The 14,259-nt window shown below is 52.7% G+C and overlaps 1 protein-coding gene across 1 annotated transcript in view; it reads left to right on the top strand.

Moving 5' to 3' along the window:
- The window catches only part of DHX37 (DEAH-box helicase 37), a 1,051,990-nt gene that overhangs the window by 602,033 nt on the left and 435,698 nt on the right, over positions 1–14,259 (top strand). The window contains exon 15 of the mRNA XM_069620118.1: positions 13,422–13,498. Coding sequence (XP_069476219.1) covers positions 13,422–13,498 — 77 coding nt within the window. The remainder of the gene's footprint in view (positions 1–13,421; positions 13,499–14,259) is intronic.

Here is a 14,259-nt window from a genome sequence, read left to right as displayed (position 1 = left end):
ACACATCCAACTTAGGCTCATACATACCCACCAACTCCTTGGACATACGTGGTCTTTTGGGACTGGAACTCCTAGAGGATTCGGAGAGAGAAGCACTTTCCACAGACAATATTTTCATTTCTAGCTCATGGTTGAGCTCCATTTCTCTGAGCCTTAGTTCTTGGTGCTGTGGTTCTGTTTGAGCACTAATTCTTGTGAATTCTAATTCAAGCTTCATGTTTTCTAGTTCCATATATTGGGGATTAAGTGTGGGACCTGGTAAAGGTCCAGTAGGTACAGCTGGCAGGGCAAATAGAGGCCCAGGGGAGACAACTCTAACATCTTCCCCCTCCTCTTCTGCTTCTGACTCAGTTATCAATACTAACATTCATATCAATATCATTGCTGTTATCTTCAGTTGCTGGAGTGGTAGGTTCCTCTGAACCAACATCCAGACTTTGGTTTGCTAACAACCTTTCTATTCGCTCCATTTTCTTGCCCTTAGTCAGGAGGTTCTTATGCTTACAGAGAACTCTTAAACAATCAGCAGTTTTTGTAGCAAGGGACTCTTGACTATAACTTTCCAGAATAACTTCTTTAGTGCTAAACTTTGTGGTTAGTTGCACTAAGGTATCTATAAGCACACTAAAATGAATACTCAATACAAATCCCACCGCTGTACACCAGTGTTGGGCAGAAACCTGTGCAGTTCCCTTAGGGACCACTGCAAAAGATTTAGGACTACAGGTGGTTGGCAGTAAACCCAATTGATACCACCCAGATTTACCTGGTAGCTGTGGCTGAGCAGTCAGACCTCTCTCAAGATGAGTTAGGCAGTATATAGAGTATACACAATAGGTACAGAGATACAGTAGCACAAGCAAACACTGACCAGAGAGAGCTTTGGTGTAAAAAGTATATAATTATTTATTTAAAGACACACTTGTAAATTACACTAGCACAAAAAGAGTTAGGTAAATTCAACACACAGTCACTATTATATATATACAACCATAATTACTTATTAGACAAGTCTTAGTGAAAAACACCTCTTATTTTCAGACAGAGGTGAGCGCTTAACATAAGATGGCACTCTAATAAGTTATAGAAAAAGGGAGGGAAAAGGCAAAGTTATGAAAGCACATACATTTCAATACTTTTCAAAGAACCACAGTGAGACAGGTTAGGCAAAGTCTACTGGAGAGCAAGGAAGTTCAAATGCCAGGCCCAATCTTAGAGAGAGCAAGCGAAATGTGTCCAGGATCACACAGTGGGGTTATGCCCAAAGAGTCTTTGTAAATAGTTCACAAAAGATTGAGATCAAGTCAGGAAAAGTTAGTTAACAGGCCCCAGATTAACCCAGGTTAGAAAGTCGAGGATTTACTGTCACCCCGAACGATCTGTCGCAAGGGAAGCCAGGCGGCACACAGTACCTGAAATGGGAAGAACGACGCTCCAGCGGGGGCAGTTGTTCCTGGCAGCTGGTGCAAGTCGGTGTTTCGTCCAGAGGAAGAGGAGGCCTCAACGTGGAGGAAGGATGAAGGTCGTTGCACTGCCAGGGAAGAAACCAGCCGCGGAGTTTCCCGGTTACAAGGTACTACCCTTTTCTTCGCGGTAGTGGTAAACCGTGGTATTCCGGTTGCCGGGGTGCTTGGCACAGGCAAGGCGGCCACGAGATGGTCCAGGAAGGCGAAAAGACGGGCAAACTCGTTATCCCCACCAGTCAAAGGAAGAAGACTCTACGGACTGGAGATCTCCTCTGTCGTCGGGAAAAGTGGTGAGACGATTCAGCAGGGCTCCACCGGTGGTGTCGTCGTTACAGGTTGGCTCGGCTTCTCCCTCCTCGGATTCTTTAGGTCCTGTGGCGACTTCTGAAGTTCCAGTCCCCAAAGCCCTGCTTTTATGCAGAAAACTGTCATGATGCCTACCCCCGGAGAACCAGGCCAGGCCCAGCACCCCCGGAAGCAGGCATCATGCCCTCGGGTAAAAGCCCAGCGGCCCCTTATAGGGGCTCTTTGGACTCAGTCCTGGCACCTTTGGCGGCAGGCTCATGTTGGACATCAGTCCTGGCGCCATAGGCGCCAGGCTCATAAAGGGAGGTGTTTTGTGCACTTACCTGATGCAGACCATGCTGCACGCTTCAGGCCTCCCTGAGACCTGAAAGGGACTATTTTTTCATAGGGACTATTTTTTCACTCGGGCGTGGCCAGGGAAGGATACATACCTGGGACTTCTTTGGAGGCTATTTAAGCCACGCCCAGACAGGAGCTCATGCTTCGAGTTGTTCTGCTTCCTGCAGCTTAACGCTCACCGTGTCTGCTCCTGCTCCTGGACTCCAGCCACGCCCGCCTCGAACCTGGAAGACCTGCAAGGAAGGAAGAGAAGAGAAAGGTGAAAACCAAGGTCTATTTCAAACTTCTTACCTGCATCCGGAATCTTCTCGCCAGCATCCCTGAAGAAAGACTTCCATTTAAAAGCATTGCGTTGCTCGCTTCAGCGCCACACTTCACTCACCTGCCCTCGAGACATCTCCAGGCTCCATCGCGGCTGTCAGCATCGGACGCCACATCTCTGCACCTCGGAGAGAGGAAGAAACAAAAGGTGAGCAGAAGGAACACAGAAGGAAAGCCTGATTAACAGCCATAATACTTACCGGCTTTTCTTCCACATTTCGGGTCGGCGCCGCCCCGTTGGCAGGTACTGTACCCCGGCCCCTATGGGGAAAGGACAAGAGACATTTCTGGGGAATGATAAGGACATTTAGAGGGATCGCCCTCATCACTACTCACCTCGGCAGTTTAACCCCTCGACGCATCGCCTTCATTCTGCACCTGAAATAAAGGACAGACCACAGGTCAGAAAGACAACGTAAAGGGGGCCTCACTTGAACTTTGAACTTTCATACTTACGGCGCATCGCTCAGGAAAGTCAAGTGGATTTTGCCAGCGCCATTCTGAAAACCAGTGAAGTAACTGGACGAACACGCGCCCCTGCACCAGAGGCAGGATGGAGAGTTCATCCTCCCAAACCATAAGGTGAGCTTAAACTGGGGTTTGGAGGAAGTTAGAGAGGAACGAAGGGGGAAGGGGGAAATGGGGGAGCTAGCACACTATTCTGCAGACTGTTAATCCCCTTTCTCATCTGCAGAAGGATATTCCTACGGGCCAGGCAAGCACGATTTGGAGGTCCTGTCCAATCGGTGTTCCGGGTCCTGCGCATCACACTAGAAGAGGCCACAGCAATCCAGACTAGACCAGTGCCCTCGTGGGAACCAGGTGAGCGTTACAGAACCCCCATTCATTCAGCCTAGCTCTCACTCAAACCTGCTATGTGGTGAGCCGGGCGGCTCAAGAGTGCGACTTGAGTTGGCAAGGCAACTCAGTCCAGGGTGCCTAAACCCCCTCCCACACCCACTGTGGTACCCAGACAGAGTGGCACCACTTTTGGAGGCTTCTGTGGAGAAGCCCGCCAAAAAGTGTAACAAAGGGCTCGACTTGGGTTGGAGTCACAGAAGCGAACACAAACGCCATTTTGGAACAAAGTTTCGACTAAAAATACCAACCGGTGAATTTATATTAATTTAATAAACCGGCGGTATGTTCGAGGCTATTTTAAAAAGTGGTAACCTCGAACAATGGGAAAATCCCATAGGAATATATTTGCGGTCGAATATAAAAAGTAGTATCCACTGCCACCATCCAAAACTCGGTCGGGGGGGACTGGACAGTGCCCCCTCGAACAACAGACCCCAGGGCAATCGAATTGCTCCCACCAGTACGTCCACAATATGATGGTTTGTACTGGTTCAGTTCACAATTTAAGACTAGTAAAGCCAATGGTGACTTTACATGCCCTGGGAGACAGTAGTCAATCCCAGGGTATGGAGTCTATGTTTGGGGGTCGCTACGACACCCCTGGGTTACTGCACGGAGGGTGCTGTGTAACCCACATATCAAAAACACATGAAACCCTATGGGGGAAAGGACCCCATAGCCCATAGAAAACATACAAAGTCAAAGGAACACCTCAAATCGTGTCTAAGAGTGGGAGAAAAAGAGTCACTCTTAGCAGGAGAAAAAAATAAACCCCAAAAAATCCAGCAAAGCTCCTAGGGGACTCATTAGGTTTGGGAAATTAGCCTTTACAGAGAATTCTCCCTAATGCTCCCAAGGCGGCTCGCAGGCCACGAAGCAGGACTGAACCAGCCAGGACATCAGGCCCCCACCCATGCACCCCGATGGGAGGCCAGCTGGTGGGTTTAGTCAGCGAGTGGAAGATCATCTCCATGACCGATCGGTGCTGGACACTCTCGCCCATAGACACACTTGAGATTTCCAGCAGAAGTGTCCGCGGATACCACCGGTGGAAGGCAGGAGCAGCACATCCCTCAGCTCCTGCAGGAGGTACGGGCCATGCTAAGAAAATGGGGCGATAGAGAATGTTCCAAAGCGACTGCGGGCACCGAGGTTTACTGCAGATACTTCTTAGTAAGAAATAAGACCGGGGGCTGGAGGCCCATTCTCGACCTGCGGCGACTAAACAAGTTCCTTAAGTCCCAGAAATTCAGGATGGTCACGTTGCAACACGTGCTCTGTCTACTGAAAGAAGGGGACTAACGGCACCGGATCTCTTTCTCCAGCTGAGCGTGGAGAGCGGTCGCCGGTGGCCTGAGGGGATTAGCAGGCCTGGAAAGCCCTGCCTGGGCCTCCGTGAGTTGTGTGCATTGAAAAATTAGTTGAAAGAAAGTTATATTGTTTTATTTTCTTCGCGCTCCCAGCGCGTGTGTGGCCTGCTCCCCCCCTCCCACTTCCTGGTCTTTCCCCTCCCTCCCCGCCTCCCTCCCTGCCCGCCCACCCCCCCCTCTGATTGGCTGTGTCCTGCCTCCCCTCTGGCCTACTCGACGGCCGTTCCCCACGCTCGCTTCTTTCTCCAGCTGAGCGTGGAGAGCGGTCGCCGGTGGCCTGAGGGGATTAGCAGGCCTGGAAAGCCCTGCCTGGGCCTCCGTGAGTTGTGTGCATTGAAAAATTAGTTGAAAGAAAGTTACATTGTTTTATTTTCTTCGCGCTCCCAGCGCGTGTGTGGCCTGCTCCCCCCCTCCCACTTCCTGGTCTTTCCCCTCCCTCCCCGCCTCCCTGCCCGCCCACCCCCCCCCTCTGATTGGCTGTGTCCTGCCTCCCCTCTGGCCTACTCGACGGCCGTTCCCCACGCTCGCTTCTTTCTCCAGCTGAGCGTGGAGAGCGGTCGCCGGTGGCCTGAGGGGATTAGCAGGCCTGGAAAGCCCTGCCTGGGCCTCCGTGAGTTGTGTGCATTGAAAAATTAGTTGAAAGAAAGTTACATTGTTTTATTTTCTTCGCGCTCCCAGCGCGTGTGTGGCCTGCTCCCCCCCTCCCACTTCCTGGTCTTTCCCCTCCCTCCCCGCCTCCCTGCCCGCCCACCCCCCCCTCTGATTGGCTGTGTCCTGCCTCCCCTCTGGCCTACTCGACGGCCGTTCCCCACGCTCGCTTCTTTCTCCAGCTGAGCGTGGAGAGCGGTCGCCGGTGGCCTGAGGGGATTAGCAGGCCTGGAAAGCCCTGCCTGGGCCTCCGTGAGTTGTGTGCATTGAAAAATTAGTTGAAAGAAAGTTACATTGTTTTATTTTCTTCGCGCTCCCAGCGCGTGTGTGGCCTGCTCCCCCCCTCCCACTTCCTGGTCTTTCCCCTCCCTCCCCGCCTCCCTGCCCGCCCACACCCCCCCCCTCCTCTCCCTCTGCCTGTAACCTCCCCCTTCCTGGGCAGCCCTTTGCCCGGCAGCCCCTGCGGCTAAGGGCCCCAGGCCAAGGGCGACTCCTACAGTGCGGCTCCCTGTGTGTCTGCAGGTGTCCGCAGGGGACGCCAGGCACCAGCTCCTCCGCACTCCAGCCCACCTCACCTCACCCGCATGATGCCTCGCCCCCCTATTCCAATTTCCCGGTAAACTAGGGTGTTTCTCTCCTCTCGCAGGAATCTCAAACTTAGGTGGCCCTGACCCACTACGCATTACTGTTTGCTCTGCATTGTGGTAAACTAGTGCCCTCCACTCACTTCCTGTCTGCATACTCTTGTCGTTCGCCTCCCCTCCTACTCCATGGTGCTCTCCATCTCGCCTATCTACTCTAACTGCTTCTCCATTGACTATCCTGCTCTCCTCACTAAATCCGGTAGGAAAAAGTTTAAAAAGGACATCCTGGTCTCCAACCCAGGCCTCCCTATCGCTGACACCTACACGAGCGCCTGCTCCAAGGAAACTCTCACTGACATTCTCTTCTTCGTGCCTTCACCTGACCTATGGACCCTTCACATGGTCGCGGTGCTCTCTCCTTTCTCCACCTCTCCCATTAATGGTGGCACCCGTTGGGATGTCCTCTTGGCCCCTTTCCACTCCTCTAAAGCCATCATTAATGTCTATGCTAACGGGACCGTCTTGGTCCAAGGCCCTCAGGCCAACCTTCACCTCTTTGATAGACGCTTCCCATGCCTCATCAACTTCCTCTCCGCTCCCGCTGTCCCCCCTCCTCTATCCTCAGCTACCTTGCCTCCCCCCTCCCTCCCTGCCCCCTCCCTTGCTCCCTCATCAACTCCTTCTCTAACACCTCCGCAGGGTGTACCTCTGATCTGCACCCCTCCCCGGAAGTTTTTCAAGGGTGGCAACCTTCTCCACATTGCCACTCTAAATTCTCGCTCTGCCATCAAGCACTCCTCTGATATCTGTCGCCTTCTTGAGGAACTGGACCTCGACGTCCTCGGTCTCACTGAGACTTGGTTCACTGCCAGCTCTGCCACCAGCTTCGACACACTCCTACCTGACGGCTACAAGATCCTCTCCGTGCCCAGGCCCAACCGTTCAGGGGGTGGTGTTGCCCTTATCTTCCCTGAGTGGATTCCTGCCACTGTCACTCCTACGCAGACCTACTCCTCTTTTGAATGTCTTGTCTGCCGACTCTCTCTCTCTCCTAGCCATTCCGTTACAGTGGCTACTATCTATCGGCCACCTGGTCAAATTTCCTCCTTCCTCTCTGAGTGGGCTGATCTCTCCTCCTCACTCCTGTCCTCAACCACCCAACTCCTCTTTCTCGGTGACTTCAACATCCACCTTGATGCCTCCTGTCCCCCCACTGGTCTCTTTCGCGAACTCTGCAACTCTCTCTCACTCTCTATTCTCCCTTCTGGTCCTACTCACTCTGCAGGGCACACTCTTGATGCTCTGATCTCTTCTGACCTTCCCCTCTCCCTCCCTCTCTCCACTCCTCTCTCCTGGAGCGATCACTTTCTTCTATCCTCCCACCTCTCCCTCCCTACCCCACAGGCAAAGCCACCCTCTTCACTGCCACCCACCTTCTCGGTCATCCGACCCATGAAGCGCGTGTCAGTTGAGGCTTTCGCTGCCACCTTCTCGCCCCCTCCTCCCCCCTCGGCTGACTCCCACCCCGACACAGCCCTCTCCATGCTCTATTCCTCTATATCTGATACTCTCGATATCCTTGCCCCCGTCATGAGAATCCGCCTGAAGCCCAAAGCCAAATGTAATTCCTGGTACGACTCGGATCTCGTCACCCTAAAACGCAAGTGCAGGGTGGCAGAGAGGAAATGGCGTGCTTCATGTTCATCCTCTGACAAACTGGCCTGCCGCCTGCTCCAAAGGCAATACCGGCTCTCCGTTCTCACTAAGAAGAGAGCCCTTATCCAAGCCCGCATCTCTGAGGCATCAAACAACTCGGCCGAACTCTTTAAAATCTGCAAGGAGCTGGCCAACCCTGCTGCAGTCTCTACCTCTCCTGTTCCCTCCCAGGCCCTCTGCACTGCACTGGCCTCGCACTTCATCTCAAAAACTCAGGACATCCTGTCCTCACTCTCCTCCCCTCTCCTCCCTCCCTTTCTTCCCGGCTCTTCCTCTTGCTCTCTTGCAGCCGCCCCTCCGCCCTCCTTCTCTTCATTTCCACCTTTTTCTGCTGACGAGGTTTCCAGACAAGTCCGATCTATGAAAGCCTCGTCTAAACAGGTTCACCCCTGTTCCTCCAAAACCATCAAGGACCACATCGTCTCCCTGGCTCCTGCCCTGGCTGACTTTTGCAACCACTCATTCGCCTCTGGAGTCTTCCCATCCCCCCTCAAGCACTCCCTTGTGCACCCCCTCCTCAAGAAACCCTCTTCCGACCCCTCCTGCCCGGCCAACTATCGCCCAATCTCCATTACTCCCTTCCTGGGCAAGCTCCTGGAGAAACTGGCCATCTCCCAGCTTAACCTCCATGCTGAATCTGTTGGTAATCTTCATGACCATCAATCCGGCTTCAGAGCGGCCAGAAGCACGGAAACTGCTCTCCTGAACATCCGTGAGGACCTGCTCCTGAACCTTGATTCCAACACTCCCTGTGTTCTCATTCTGCTCGATCTCTCCTCTGCCTTTGACACTGTCAACCATGCCATCCTGCTCAACCGTCTCCGTGATAACCTGGGTATCACTGGTCAGGCTCTGGCATGGCTGACCTCTTTCCTCTCCGGTCGACCCTCCCAGGTCCAAATGGGCTCCTTCCTCTCTGACATCTTTTTCTCCACCTGTGGTGTCCCCCAGGGATCCAACCTCTCTCCCTGGCTTTTCAACCAGTATCTGGCACTCCTTGCCCACCGCATCGCCGCCCTCTGCCCCCACTTCCAGTGCTATGCGGACGATACCCAGCTCATTTTCAGGCTACCCTCGGCCTCCTCCTCTCCTTCCCTCATCTCCGACTGTCTGTCTGCTATCCAGGAATGGTGTGCCGCCAATGACCTCTGCCTTAACGCCAGTAAGACTGAGATTCTACTCATCGGCGCACCCACTCCCTCCTTCCCTGCAGCTCTCTGGCCGGCCTCCCTTGGCCCCCTTCCTGCCCCTACCTGCAAGGCTAAAAACCTCGGGGTCATCTTCGATTCCACACTCTCCTTCTCTCCTCATATATCTGATGTCTCTAAGAAATCACACTACCAGCTGCACCTCCTCAGAGGTATTCTTCCCTTCCTCTCCTTCCCCCAGAAGCTCACTGTCTCCCGAGCCCTGGTTCTCTCAAGGCTGGACTACTGTAACAGCCTCTATCTTAATCTCCCTGCCTCCACTCTCCGCCCTCTGCAACTTATCCAGAACAGAACTGCGAGACTTGTCCTTGGCCTCAAGCCCAGGGACCGTATCTCTCCAGGACTGAAATCTCTTCACTGGCTCCCAGTGGCTGCGAGGATTAAGTTCAAAACCCTCTGCATTGTCCACAAGGCCTTCTGGGGCCTGGGGCCTAAATACCTTCAACTCTCTCTTCCTAAATATCTTCCTTCACGAGCCCTTCGCTCATCCATCTCTAACTCCCTCATGGTCAGCCGCTTCTCGAAGCAACGTGCTGGGGGTAGATCTCTCTCCGCAGCAGGGGCCTCCCTCTGGAACAGCCTGCCTGCCTCCCTGAAACTTGAGGAGAACCACCTCCGGTTCCGGAAGCACCTCAAAACCTTCCTCTTCGCTTCTGCCTTCTCTCTCCCTCTCCCCTGCTAAACCTGCTTAACTCCCCCCTGAATGCTACACTTAACCTGCATCTGGGCCACTCTCAGCGACCTCGGTCCAGGGCCCAGCCACTCTCCACTTGCACTGCCCCCCTGGCTCCCCCTGCACTGTGGGACTGTCACTGTATCCCTACAGCCCCCTACCCAGCACTTGCTCTGCACTTACCTCGCACTTGCCACCAGCTGGCCCATTTATTTATTATTTATCATTTATTATTTTATTACGCCACTTACCTTGTACTGCACTTTTCCCCCCACCTCCTCCCCCTGCACTTTCTCCTTTTCCCCTTACCTCTGCACTTGCGCGATCTGAATGACACCTGGCCTAGTAGGATCGCTTGTCCGTCTTCCCCTTGTTTCCCCCCCTCCCTGCCTCGTCGCGCCTTGAAACACTTGTGTATAGGCGCGTTACAAATACCATATCATATCATATCATATCATATCTGGAGGACACTTACTTCCACGTCCGCATACACGAGATGCATCAGCAGTTCCTGCGATTTATTGTACAGAGGAAGCATTACCAATTCAAGGCCCTTCTCTACGGACTGAAGTTGGCGCCCAGGGTATTTATCAAGTGCCTGGCACCAGTGGCGGCCCATCTACAAGGGATACATGAGTATCCGTACCTCGATGACTGGATCATCCTGGCCAAGTCAAGGGAAATCACTGTCGGCCACATGGACAGGACTGTCCGGCTGCTGGCGGATCTGGGATTCAATGTGAATTATCCGAAGTCCTGCTTGATTCCATTGCAGGACTCGCTGTTCTTGGGGGCCAGGCTCAACACGGTCTGCTGCCTGGCAGCCCCCTCAGAAGAAAGGATCGCAGCCATTTTGGGCAAGGTACAACAGCTATTGGTGCTGAAGATCACCACAGTGCGAGCCATCAAGTCATTGCTCGGCATGATGATGTCGTGTATCTCCCTTATCCGGCTCTGCAGGTTGCAGATGCGACCCCTCCAGGAATTCCTGGACACCTGGTGGATCCAGGTGTCCGGAAGCTTCACGGACAGGATTGTTCTCAACGAGGAGTTCCGTCGAGCAATAAGGTGGTGGGGCGTGCGCTCCAACATCGCCGGGGCCACTGACTTCCAGAGCCCCCCTTACCAGGAGACAGTCACCACAGACGCTTCCCTGGACGGCTGGAAAGCCCACACCAGATGTCTCCACGCCAGAGGTCTGTGGCCAACGGAGGAGAGGGATCTCCACATCAATGTCCTGGAACTGCGGGCAGTGATCTGGGCCCTCAAGTCGTTCCTTTCATCCCTAGAAGGCAAAGTGGTGAGGGTCTTCATGGACAATGGCACCATGATGTTCTACATCAGGAAGGGGGTGGGGCACCAGATTCCCAGCGCTCTCCAGAGAAGGACAGGTGTTGCGGCACTGGGCCGTCACCCAGGGTATGGTCCTCATTCCTTTCCACCTGGCCGGGAAACAAAAACACTGTTGCCGACTCCCGCAGCAGGGAGCTGCGTTCTTGCCATGAGTGGGAGCTACGGCAGGATCAAGTGGACAACCTCTTCCTCAATTGGGGCAGTCCCCAGATCGATCTGTTTGCGACGGCGACGAACACCAAATGCCAGAGGTTCGCCAGCAGGTTTTCCCAGCCGGGGGCATGGGGGACGCATTCTCCTTCCCTTGGGAAGGCCTGTTCTTGTATGTGTTCCCTCCGTTGCCCCCGCTGCTACTACAAGTCATCAGTCAACTCAGACGGTGCTGGTGCAGGAGGGACAGATCAAACACAGTCCAAGGTTAGAAGAGTCTTTCAGGGAGCCAGGACACCCAATGTCAATTGAGCGAAGTCTAGGGGAGCTGAAGCACTTCTTGAAGGTAAGCCCAGGGGATGTTTCTCATTTCTTTTCACCTGGCACAAGTCAAGGATACAGGCGCAGACTCTCTCAGCAGGGAGCTGCGCTCTTGCCACGAATTCGCGCTTCGGCAGGATCAGGTGGAGAACCACTTCCTCAGGTGAGGCAGACCCCAGATCGATCTGTTTGAACGGCTACGAACACCAAGTGCCAGAGGTTTGCCAGCAGGTTCCCCCAGCCGGGGAGCATCGGGGACGCGTTTTCCTCCCCGTGGGAAGGCCTGTTCCTGTATGCGTTTCAGCCAGTGCCTCTACTACCACAAGTCATCAGTCCACTGAAACGGCGCCGGTGCAGGATGATCCTCATTGTCCCGGTGTGGCTAAGGCAAATTTGGTACCCGGACCTTCTCAGCCTGTCGACGTTGCCTCCAGTCAAGCTGCCAGTGGTCGCAAATCTGCTCGCCAGAGGAGTCGCCACAATCCTGCACCACAACCCAGAATCGATGAACCTGAAGGCCTGACTCCTACAGCATTAGACTTGCTGGGTACGAGCTACCAGCGGACTGCAGGGAGGTCCATGACAGGGCCAGAGCGTCATCGACTCTGAAGTGCTACGGGCACAAGTGGAAGCGCTTTGCGACTTGGTGCCGGTCGCAGAAGATCAACCCTCTGAGGGCCACGGCCCCTCCATTCCTCCTGTAATTGTTGTCATTGGCTAAGGCGGGGCTGGCGCACGCCTCCATCAAGGTGCATCTGGTTGCTATATCCTGCTACACCAGGTCTCCCGGACGATCTTCTTTGGTCACACCATCTAGTCAAGGAGTTCCTCAAAGGACTGTTTCGATCGTTTCCGCCGGTGAATGCGCCTGCCCTGGCGTGGGAGCTCAACGTGGTGCTGACGAGGCTCATGGGGGGGCCCCCTTCGAGCCTATGCATCAAGCTCCTCTCAAATTCCTTTTGTGGAAGACAGCTTTTCTCATGGCCATCACCTCTGCCCGGAGGGTAGGGGTGATCCAGCCCAGTCCTGCAAGCAGCCTTATCTGAATTTCCACGAGACGAGTTTGGTGCTGCGGACGCACCCCTCCTTCATGCCAAAGGTCCCGTTGGAATTCCATCGCAACAAACCTTTGATGTTGCCTGTGTTTTTTCTGACGCCTTAGTCGCCGGCTTAAAGGACTTTGCACTCACTGGACGGAATCCCAAAGGTGGGACAAAAAGGTTCCCTACACCGGATTAAAAGGATATGTAAGCGGGGGGGAAAAGGTCCTCACTCACCTCGCAAAATTAGATGAAAAGTCCAAGTGTCCAGCGTAAAGTGCTGGCAGACTCGCAGGGAGTGGGGATTTCACACAAAAAGAGAAATCTACCCCAACGTGTCCTCTTAACTATACCAGACCGGTGCAAGGATTATAAGGCCTAGCTTTCTTAAATCAGTACAAATCTTCCTCTTTTCTGCTTCACTTCAGAATTCACTTGCATGTACTTTGCAACTTTTCATTATTATTGTATTTGAGCATGGACGTAACTTCGAGAAGCAACAGAGCTCTTTACAGAGGTATACAACAATACAGATACATAACAAAGCACTTTTTTGAGGTAACAGAACAGATATGCAGCGGGAGGTGGGATACAGAGGGGTGGTACAGCTGTACTGGGTGGCAGGGATTAGAGGGGCGGGTGGCACAAGAGGCGGTGTGATGGCATAGGCGTAGAGGAGGAGAGATTCCTTGAAGGGATGGGTCTTGGGTTCTTTACCTTTGACTCCTCGTTTCATCCAACTGCATTTTTCTTTAACACTTGTCACGTTTGTCGCTGTTTATCGATAGGCACCACGTTAAAGAAGCGTACTGCCATCCCTTGCATTGTTTCTCCACTTCTCTCTTAGAAAACACTTAAGAGGAGGGGCTCGACAAAGTGTCATTTTAGTGACACTTTGGCCTGGGGCCCCAGTTTTATTAATGTTGTTAGTTCATTCCTATTTGAGGAAGGGGCGATAAGGGCAAAATACCTTAAATGTAGTTACTTTTCTCTTGCTCATGGAGGGGATGATTACGTGGCTTTTATTTCAGCAGTATTTATTTCTTACTTTTGTTTCTCTCTTAGGTAAATCGTCTGATTCTTCAATGCCGCTCTATGTCCTGCCGCTCTTCTCATTACTGGCCCCAGAAAAGCAAGCCAAGGTAAGGGTTCTCCTAATGCACATGCCTGTGAGGGTTCTCCTGATTCACATACCTACCTTTTGAAGTGTGTCTATGAATGAAGGTGTCCCCAGTTTCCACTAGCAGACTAACCTTCCTGTGTGGGCAAGGCTACTGTGCAGTAGCACCTGGAGCATATGAAGTGCTATACGGATTACCACAATAACTAATTTCAGGCCAAAATAACCAGACAGACACAAAGAATATGGCTAAGTACTACTTTATTATCAGTTCAATAAAGTAGGGAAATCTGACACGCATAACAAGTCACAGCTCACAAACACTCTCAAATACATTTCAGTTACACAAAGGCTTTATACCTCGATATACATCAGCTGTGATGTCATCCTATGTGGCAAATAGTAAAAACCTATCGGACGGAGGGATAGGTCAATGGAACATATATACCTATAGCTTATTTAGATGTTAGTAGTCATTGACTGCCCTTTATCTGGAATGCACGGCTCACACTACCTCTAAATATGTATAATACAGATAATGGTAGAATAACAGCAGCAGATTAGCAGAAGCCAAAGTGTATAGTCCACCATGATTGGTTGGCACCCTCCTCCATCCAACCTTGTATATTCGGCTTGTTAGCAGCACATAAGCAAAACGAAACCCAGGTGTGGAGAACGTCATACAGCTGCCCACTCGGCCAATTATCCTACCATCTCTCAGCAGTTACTACCTTAGCCAAGGCCTCTTCTTTGTTGTTGACCTTGCTGACTGTTCTCTTCCCC

This window comes from Ambystoma mexicanum, chromosome 10 (genome assembly GCF_040938575.1).
Source record: "Ambystoma mexicanum isolate Mex_15411 chromosome 10, UKY_AmexF1_1, whole genome shotgun sequence".
NCBI classification, from domain to species: Eukaryota; Metazoa; Chordata; class Amphibia; order Caudata; family Ambystomatidae; genus Ambystoma; species Ambystoma mexicanum.
Note: the sequence above shows the minus strand (reverse complement) of the source record. Positions and strands in the feature narration are given on the sequence as shown.